Raw genomic sequence first — 9,851 nt, forward strand, 5'->3', positions numbered from 1 at the left:
TATTTATTTATTATGTATACAATATTCTGTCTGTGTGTGTATGCAGACCTCATTACAGATGGTTGTGAGCCACCATGTGGTTGCCGGGAATTGAACTCATGACCTTTGGAAGAGCAGGCTCTTAACCACTGAGCCACCTCTCCAGCCCGAGTCTGAGGTTCTTAAGAGACATTTCTAATACAGATTTTAAGTACAAGGGTTACTAGAAAGATGCTGGGAAAGAAAGTAAATATCCCAGAGTTTGAATATGGGCTTTTCAATGGAGTCATGCTTTGTTGTCTTTATGGTAGTCATAGGATTTTGGTGACCTAGGATTATTTTCAAAGGATTGCTAAAGAATTTAAAAGATCATGGGGTGGGGTGGGGTTTCCTGAGGTGTACCTGAAAATTGTGTAAAACTAAATGGGAGGTGGGGGAGATGGTTCAATGGATGGAATGTTTGCATAAGAATGAGGCCTGGAGTTGGAATCTCTAGCACCTGCATAAAAGCTAGCTGGGCATAGTGGCTTGCTTATAATCCTAGGACACTTGGGAAGCAGAAAATGAAATTCCCAGTGGCAACAGATGAAGCCCAGCAAATGACCTCCCAATGACCCAAGTTTATTTCCCGGGAGCTAGCTCCTACAGGTCCTTTCACTCCCTTATAGCACACTAGAACCCACACACAAACACAAGTAAAATGTGATAGACGCTAGCTAAACCTTAGGACCTCTGGAAGAGCGGCCAGTGCTCTTAACCTCTGAACCAACTCTCCAGTCTGGCTCTTGAGATTTTATGGCCTCCATGAGCATGTACTGTATGTAACACAGAAAAGGACAGACAGTTTTGGAGGTGTTTTGTTTTGCTTGTTTTTTTTTTTAATTAATTTATTTAATTTTTTTGAATTTTTTTTCCTGAAACATAAATTACAAAGGAATAGACTCAGAAATAATGCTGGGCCAGTGAGATGGTTCAGTAAATAGAATTTGTGTCTAAGTCTGATGCAGAGCTCAGATAATGAAAGGAGAGAATTGGCTCTCACAAGTTGTTCTCTGACTTCTGCATGTGTGCTGTGGCATGCATGCACAAACGCATAGGCCTTTTACAATTTGTTTTTAAATTGGGCTAAAGTGATGATGGCTTAGTGATTAAGAGCATTTAAATTGCAGAGGACCCAGGTTTGGTTTCTAACACTCACATGGTAGCTCAGAATTCTGTTGTATATGGATGTTTTGCCTGTGTGTATGTCTCTGTGCCCTATGTGTGTGCTTAGTGTCCATAGAAGCAGAGGAGGGCATCCGATCTCCCTTGTGCTGGAGTTAGCCACCATGTGGGTGCTGGAATAGAACCTGAGTCCTCTGGAAGAGCAGCCAAGTGATCCTAACTGCTGAGACATGCATTGTCTCCAGCCCCCCAAAAAAACATTTTTTAGAAATAAAAAGAAAAAAGTAGTTCATCTCCTGTTCCATCTAACCCAGGCTCCTAAAGTTTTTAGTCAGGGGCTAATAAGCCCAGGCTAACCTCAGACTTTACAGTCTCCCATTCCCAAACTATGCTATGCAAGAAAAAGGCTTCGTTCTTGTTTTAGAGGCACTATTTTATTTATCTTTTTTTTTAACTTTTCTGTTCATTGGTGTTTGAGGGAATCAGATCCACTGAAACTTGAATTACAGACAGCTGTGAACTACCATGTGGTTGCAGGGAATTGAACCCAGGTCCTCTGGAAGAGCAGCCAGTGCACTTAACCACTGAGCCCTCTCTCGAGCCCCTAGAGCACTAATTTTGTGTTTTATCCTTTTAAAAACAACAGTGTTTTATTTTGTTCTCAGATACAAGAGAAAACTACTCATAAATGATTTTGGAAGAGAGAGAAAGTCATCATCAGGAAGGTACGTGCTGAAACATTTTGAATTTGCCCATGAAAATTTTAAGGGGCTTGTCCCAGTAACATTTACTGGTAATTTTCTTTGCTGTTGTGTACTGGAAATTCCTATAGTATAGATTGGTTTTCGTAGGAGCCGTATCATTTGAAATCACTGTTGTGGCACAGTGATCTTACCAAGGCTTTCATTCTTTTCAGTTCTGATTCAAAGGAGTCTGTGTCTTCAGTACCAGCTGATGTGGAGACAGATGAAAGTGTCTTGATGAGAAGACAAAAGCAGATCAACTATGGGAAGAACACTATTGCCTATGATCGATATATTAAAGAGGTCCCCAGGTACTGTTGTCACATAGACCTGTCTTGTTCCTACCCAGTAACATTGTACCTGTTAGACATACCTTCTAGGAAGTATTTATTAATAGCGACTCATAAGAACTTAAGAAACCATTTTCATAGCTTTGACTATTAGATAACATTTTAGCATTTTAAGGTACATAGATATTAAAATACACAATCGGAAGATAAATTCAAGTTATATATTTAATTGGAGAGCTGGGCCTGATGATACTTTTGTTTGTTTGTTTGTTTGTTTGTTTTAATTAACATGTTTTTGGAACTGTGTTGTGGTGGTTTATGCTTTTAATCCCAGTCCTTGAGAGGCAGAGGTAGACTGATCTCTGAGTTCCAGGCCAGCCTGGTCTACAGAGTGCGTTCCAGGACAGCCAGGGCTACACAGAGGAAACCTGTCCGGGGGTGGGGTGGGGTGGGGGAGTTAATGTGTATAAATGTTTCGTCTGTGTGTATGCACAGTATACTAAGTGCGTGCCTGGTGCCTGCAGAAGCGAGATTAGGGTGTCAGATTCCCTAAAACTATTTAGATGTTTTTGAGCCACCTTGAGGGTACTGAGAAGATTGTCTGCAAGAGTAACAGGTGCTCTTAACTACTGAGCCATCTTTTTTAGTGTATAATTACAGAAAAATTTGCCATTACTGTTTAAACAGCACATTCTTGCTTTTATTGTTCTCTTGAACAGACACACAAAGGGATATAGTGGGTTTTGGGTTTTTGGGCAACATTAGGATTAAAACGTGATTTTTTTCTAAAACGTGAGTTCCAAAGTAATAGTAAGATTCAAAGAAGTCTTTCTAAGTGGCCTCGTTTACCATACTCCTACCCCAGCCTCCTAAGTCCTGGGAATACCAGTTCATGCCTGGTTGATACTGCTTTTTTTTTTTTTTTTCCCCTTTTTGCTCATTTAATAGAATCTCAGTGGGTGTGATAATGCATGCCTTTAATCTCAGAACTCAGAGACTCAAGGATCTCTGAGTTTGAGACCAGTTTGTATGTAGTGAGTGCATAGAGAGATGTCTCTTAAAAAATAAATAAATAAAAAGGAATCCAAGTTGTTAAATTTTAACCTCAAAGTGTGATTAGTCTTAGCTACTGTAGAGATATGAATGACTTGTACTAAGGCAATCTTATGCCCTACAGACACCTGCGACAACCTGGAATCCATCCTAGGACTCCTAACAAATTTAAGAAGTATAGTCGGCGGTCATGGGATCAGCAGATCAAACTCTGGAAGGTGGCTCTGCATTTTTGGGATCCTCCTGCTGAAGAAGGATGTGATTTGCAAGAAATGTATGTTTTTGTTGCTTTCTTTTTCTCTATCACAGTGGCAGATTATCCTGGAAGTTGTCAAGAAAATGGACAAACTAGCCCCCAGGTTTCATTATATTGCACGGAGTTGTGGATGCCAGGGAAGAGCTCATTCCCTGTGCTGGATTTAGTCTTTTGGAGCCAGAAAACAGTTCAGGGCACTAGCTGTGTGTGTGCAAGTCAGAGGACAACCGTGGATTTCAGTCCTTTTTGCCGTGTTTGAGACAGGGTCTTCTGTTATGTTTGTTACTGTGTGGGGCAGGTGGCCTGTGAGCTTTCTTTGATATGGATTTTGGGAATCTACAATTAGGACCTTATGCCACATAAACACCTTCCACTGAGCCATCTCCCCAACCCTATTTGAGGGGTTTGGTTGGAATTTTGAGATAGTGTCTCTGTATAGTCCTGTCTGTCCTGGAGCTTGAGGTTAAACCATGTGGGCCTTGAACTCCCATTCTTCTGAATGTTGAGATTAAAGGTGAGCACCACCATGGCCTGCCCCCATTTGACTCTGAAAGGTTCTTGGGTAGTCCAGGGCCCTCATGCATGCTGGGCAAGCACTTTATATACTGAGCCACTACCATTTTTGGTGGTTTGATCAGGGTCTTAACTCTGTATCACAGGTTCAACTTGAAAAGGTTGAGGTGTTGAGGTATGGTACTACCATACTCAGCAGCATTCCTTTCTGCTCATCCCAGAAAATTGGTCTTGCTACTTTGCAAGAATGTTTACAGGGCCGGGCGGTGGTGGCACGTGCCTTTAATCCTAGCACTTGGGAGGCAGACATAGGCAGATCCAGTGAGTTCGAGGCCAGCCTGGTCTACAAAAGTTAGTTCCAGGACAGGACAGGCTCCAAAGCTACACAGAAACCCTGTCTCAAAAAACAAAACAAAAAAGAATGTTTACAGGGCCAGGAGTGAGTTCCAGCACAACCAGAGCTACACAGAAAACTTTGTCTCAAAAATGAAACAGGATATTTATAGGTATGTATGAATGACAGCACAGATTGTCAGATTCTGGTCTTCTGAGAGCCAGGCAGGTCTTTTCATATGTTGCTGTCAGCTTTCTATGTTGGGTTGATTGGTCTGGAATTAAATTTTGGCAAATGTGACTGAAAGTTGACCTTGGGTACAACACACATGTACTGTGATGTGGGTGGCGTTTGGTTTTAGTGAGCAAACTTTGAATTCTCATTTTCTGTTGGTAGCAGGTAACTGACATGCTTGTTAAATTTCATTTCTCAGACAACCTGTAGATCTTGGGGAAATGGAGACAGAATTCACAGAAAGCAGCTCTGAGTCCCAGACAAGTTCACAAGATAACTTTGTAAGTACTTCCTTCAGTTTTGTGTCTTAGCTTGGGTGGTTTTTTGTGGTTGTTTTGTGGCTTTTTTTTCCTTTGTTTTTTCCCCTAGTTTTTAGATGGGGTCCCTAACTTTGGAGCCTGTGCTGGGAACTAGCTCTTATAGACCAGGCTGGCCTCAAAGTCCTGAGTGCTGGTATTAAAGGTGTGTGCTGCCACCACCTGGCTTTTTCAGCTTTGGTGGTTTTTGGTTTTAGTTTTTTGGTTTTGTTTTTGAGACAGGGTTTTTCTGTAGCTTTGAGCCTGTCCTGGAACTAGCTTTTGTAGTCCAGGCTGGCCTCGAACTCAGATTCACCTGCCTTTGCCTCCAGAGTTTAAAGGTGTGCGCCACCACTGCCCGGCAGAAACGGGTTCTTATGACATTAGCAAACATTATCCTTCAAATACCAGGATTCAGAAAAGAGCTAGAGAGGTGACTGGCCTTGAACTCACCGTCTGCCTCTGCTTCTTGAGTGCTGGGATTAAAGGCATGCGCTGCCACTGCTCAGCATTCAGCTTGGGTGTTTTAAGTCACTTGAGAATACGTACAACTTTACATACTGAGGTTATAACTGAAGTTTGATTATAATGTTTATGAAAAGGGGACTTTTTCCCATTAAGAAATACCGGGCGGTGGTGGCACACGCCTTTAATCCCAGCACTCGGGAGGCAGAGGCAGGTGGATCTCTGTGAGTTCGAGACCAGCCTAGTCTACAGAGCTAGTTCCAGGACAGGCTCCAAAAGCCACAGAGAAACCCTGTCTCGAAAAACCAAAAAAAAATAAAAAAATAAAAAAAAAAATACCAAATTGATCACATTGGGTTCTGAGCATTTGACCTCACAGTTGGGCTTTTGACTATTTCAAAAACCAGGTGGTGGTGGCATACATCTTTAATCCTAGGATTTTGAGATGTGAGTTCGAGGCCAGCCTGGTGTATAGAGTGAGTTCCAGGACAGCAAGATTTGTTAGAGAAACCCTGTCTTGAAAAAATAAAACAAAACAAAACCACAAAACCCATTGGTTATGACTGGGGATGGGGTGAAGGGTTAGACTATTTCAATCCTAGCATTTAGGAGGCAGAGGCATGCAGATCTCTAAGTTCGAGGCCAGCCTGATCTTTGTAGTAATTGCCAGGCTGCCAGGATTATGCAGTGAGGGTTCCCCTGCTCTACCTCTAATAAACTGAGCTATACAGAATTGCCTTATCTCTGATTCAGTAGTTAATGACCTGGTACATTCATTCAGATATGTCTGTATTTATATAATTTATAATAAAAAGATCTCTTTATTTTTGTGGAGACCTTTCACTGTTTACATATGTAAATATCTAAGATCTGAAGTGGCAAAACATGAAAGACTCAGGCATAAGCTGTTCCTATGCTGTACTTGAATATATTTATACAAGGATGATTGCATTATCCTGACTCCCAGCTGTGCCACTCCAGGTACTCTCGGGTTTATTGTTCTTTTTTACGCTGTACAATGTGGTTGTGGCGAGCTGGGTTCGCCACATACATATATATAAATATAGTGTATTTATATACAATAAAATACACTAGAAGGGGCAAAATGATGCCGGTTTTCTTTGCTTTATCTTGCTGCTGGGCAAGCCGCAAGTGGGCTTGGAAACTTAAGAGGAAACCTGTGATGAGTTGATAGGTGTGATGGCCTCTGTTTTCTAGGATATGTATGCTGGCACACCCACCAAAGTCAGACATGTAGACTGCCAAGTGGAGGATGGGTTTGATTGGATGCTTGCTTAACTGAACCCTTGAAAGACTTCTCTGCCGTGAGTTACCTGCCACCTGGTGGCAACTCTTGGAAATACTTGGCTCTGCCTGGCCATCTGGAAGACTGGCTAAGCATGAACTCTGTGCATTTGTATTTGTTTTCTCTGTTAAAGAGTTTATTTTCTCATGATAAATTGTTTTATTGCCTTATTTTTATGTATGGTGAGTGTTACACATGTTTTAAATTGTAAATGAAGCTAAATTTGGTGAAGACTGAACCCTATTATCTCTCCCATCCCCAAGTTAGACAACGGGATACTTGTTTTCCACAAGAACTTGAGACTTCAGTTGCCACTTTTTGATGGGTTGACAGTAAATTTTAACCTTGTGTTTATGGGACCAATCTCGAGTCAGCTGTCTTTATAGGTAAGTGATGAAGTATTCTCTCAGTCAGGCAGCTCCAGTGACTTTGTAAAAACTTATTTTCTGGGCTTTTATCAATGTGAATATAGTTTTCTCTCATAGCGCTCTGAACATAAATGTTAAGCTGTTATATTAGTGGGCTTTATGTAAGTTATATAGTGTTAATTTGGAACTTTAAAAAGCACTAGTGTGATGTAGGATCTTAGCATGTGCTCTGAGAGTTGAGGAAGAATTTTTTTTTATGATCAGTAAATTTACCATGTAATATTGCTGTAAATGATAATGTGTACAGATACTCTGTTCATGTATTCAGTTGTAAACTTGTCAATATTTGCATTTCTATTGCTTTTGTATGGAATGATAATTGCAAAAATAAAGATGTTTTAACTGATTTGTAACATTGCCCTATACTGTGTGGTGGGGTGGTCAGGGCAAGCTTTTCTTTTGTCCCTGAAGCACTTGCATGGCATATGGGAATGACATCTCCCTTTGGTGAGAGAGCCATGCTCAGATCTGCTGGGTAGTACCAAGTACAGACACTTGACCTGTTGAGTACCTACACATTTCATCTGTGAGGGGACTTTGTATGATGCTCTGGCATGGGACCTGGTTAAATGTCAGTGTAGCTACTTGACATCTGACTACCTGTAGATTCTATTGTTGTAATAGGAGCGGCGGGGTGCTTCCCGCCACCTGGCCGCCCGCATGGCTAGCTTTACCCGAAATAATTACACGGAAACTGTATTCTTTTAAACACTGCCTGGCCCATTAGTTTTAGTTTCTTATTGGCTAGCTCTTACATATCGATCTAACCCATTTCTAATAATCTGTGTAGCTCCACGAGCTGGCTTACCAGGGAAGATCTTAACCTGTGGCTGTGTCGGGAGTGAGAATCATGGCCACTGCCTGACTCAGCTTCTTTCTCCCAGCATTCTATGACAGCCACAGTAGATGACCTGAAGGCTATATTCTTTTTATAGTGGGTGTGAGACCATCTGTTTAGTGATCAGGTTGAGGTAAGTGAGTAGGGTGAGGTAGGGAACATGGGAATCGCCACTTTTCGGATGTCCTGATAGGTGGCATTGAGTCAGACCAGCCTAAAATGTGGAGGCTAGGAGGACTTGGAACAATTAGTGAAAGCTGCTCATGCACTTGTTCCCTTGTGCTGGGTAACGCTGGGTGAAACAGATAAGGGACTATCTTGTCTTGTTGGGGGTGGGGGCAGTACTCCTGCCTTCTGCTCTGGATAGAATAGTTACTGAAATGCTCAGGACAGGCTTGTGGGATCTGAGTAACTTCCTCTTATGATAGCAAACTGCTAAAATTAAAGGCATTCTAGAATACAGATTTTCTCTTAAAGGTAGATAGTGGCTTTAAGACTTGGAAAGTTGAGCTCTCTAAACCATAATACTGCTGATCTTACAAACCTGTTTGTTCCCCAACAGGAGCCAAAAAAAGATGGCATCTTTTCAAGAGGACATACATGTACTCAAAAGCTAAACTCTTGAAAGTTTGGCAGAAACATATGATAGGCTGAACAGGCAGTGGAAATAAATTTAGCCTTTTGGGCCCTTGGGATCTTGCAAACAGGAAACAGGCTCAAGAATCCAGTGGCATGTTGATGGTACACACTTTTTTTTTTTTTTTTGGTTTTTCGAGACAGGGTTTCTCTGTAGCTTTTGGTGCCCATCCTGGAACTAGCTCTTATAAACTAGGCTGGCCTTGAACTCCCAGAGACCCGCCTGCTTCTGCCTCCCAGTGCTGGGATTAAAGGCTTGCACCACCACCGCCCGGCGATGGTTACACACTTTTTTGGTGTTTTTCGAGATGGGTTCTCTGTGTAGCCCTGGCTGTCCTGAACTCACTCTGTAGACCAGGCTAGCCTTGAATTCACAGAGATCCACCTGCCTCAGCCTCCCAAGTGCTTAGATTAAAGGTATGCGTGGACCTCTGAGTTCGTGGCCAGTCTGATCTACAGATCGAGTTTCAGGACAGCTAGGACTACACTACACAGAGAAACCCTGTCTTGAAAAAACCAAAAAAAAAAAAAAATAAAAATAAAAGTACAGAGGTTATTCTCCATGGGCTAGAAGGATAATTTTGAGGGTGGACCCAGCAACCTAGAGGACAAAGCCAGGAGCCTAAGGTCTGGCCCTGGGGATAGAGATGAGATCTACTTGGGACTGCTTACATGGCATGTGCTGATGGGATTTCAAGACTGCAGCATTGCTGTGAACTGGCCACCAGAGAGCATGTTCTCTTCTAGTATGCAAGCAGTGGATGATGGAAGTGAGTAACTGGGTTTTTACCTGGTCCAGGATCACAGCAGTCCATACCTGTGACTTGCTGCATTCCCACCTGGTGACCAGCAATCCTCAGCAGTGTGATTTGCTGAATGGGATGGGCAGCCAGGAAAGCCTGGAGCCCAGGGAACGATTCAGACTCAGGTTTAGCAGTGCCTGAAGCTACTAGACCTTGCCATAAGTTCTAAAAATGCCCTTTTTTTTTTTCGAGACAGGGTTTCTCTGTGTAGCTTTGGTACCTGTCCTGGAACTAGCTCTTATAGACCAGGCTGGCCTTGAACTCAGAGATCTGCCTCTGCCTCCTGAGTGCTGGAATTAAAGGTGTGTGCGACCACCACCTGGCAACTGTGTCTTTTGTTTTTTTGAGACACGATTTTCCTAGATAGCTCCGACTGGCCTGGATCTTACTGTACAGATCAGGTTGACCTCAAACTCACAGCAGTCCACCTCCCACCTCCATAAAGGCTCTACATCTGGCTCTAAATTTTTCAAATGCTCTTAACACAGCAAGAAAATCCATCTTCAGACTTCA

At 42.4% G+C, this 9,851-nt stretch overlaps 1 protein-coding gene across 2 annotated transcripts in view; it reads left to right on the forward strand.

The window, feature by feature from the left end:
* The window catches only part of Slbp (stem-loop binding protein), a 13,478-nt gene extending 6,068 nt beyond the window's left edge, over positions 1–7,410 (forward strand). For both annotated transcript variants that reach the window (XM_013353359.2, XM_005372472.3), the window contains 5 exons: positions 1,809–1,868; positions 2,060–2,197; positions 3,354–3,503; positions 4,766–4,847; positions 6,546–7,410. In XM_013353359.2, coding sequence (XP_013208813.1) covers positions 1,809–1,868; positions 2,060–2,197; positions 3,354–3,503; positions 4,766–4,847; positions 6,546–6,626 — 511 coding nt within the window. In that variant the 3' untranslated portion in view covers positions 6,627–7,410. The remainder of the gene's footprint in view (positions 1–1,808; positions 1,869–2,059; positions 2,198–3,353; positions 3,504–4,765; positions 4,848–6,545) is intronic.
* Positions 7,411–9,851: the final 2,441 nt, after the last annotated feature.

This window comes from Microtus ochrogaster, unplaced genomic scaffold, assembly GCF_000317375.1.
Source record: "Microtus ochrogaster isolate Prairie Vole_2 unplaced genomic scaffold, MicOch1.0 UNK6, whole genome shotgun sequence".
Lineage (NCBI taxonomy): Eukaryota > Metazoa > Chordata > Mammalia > Rodentia > Cricetidae > Microtus > Microtus ochrogaster.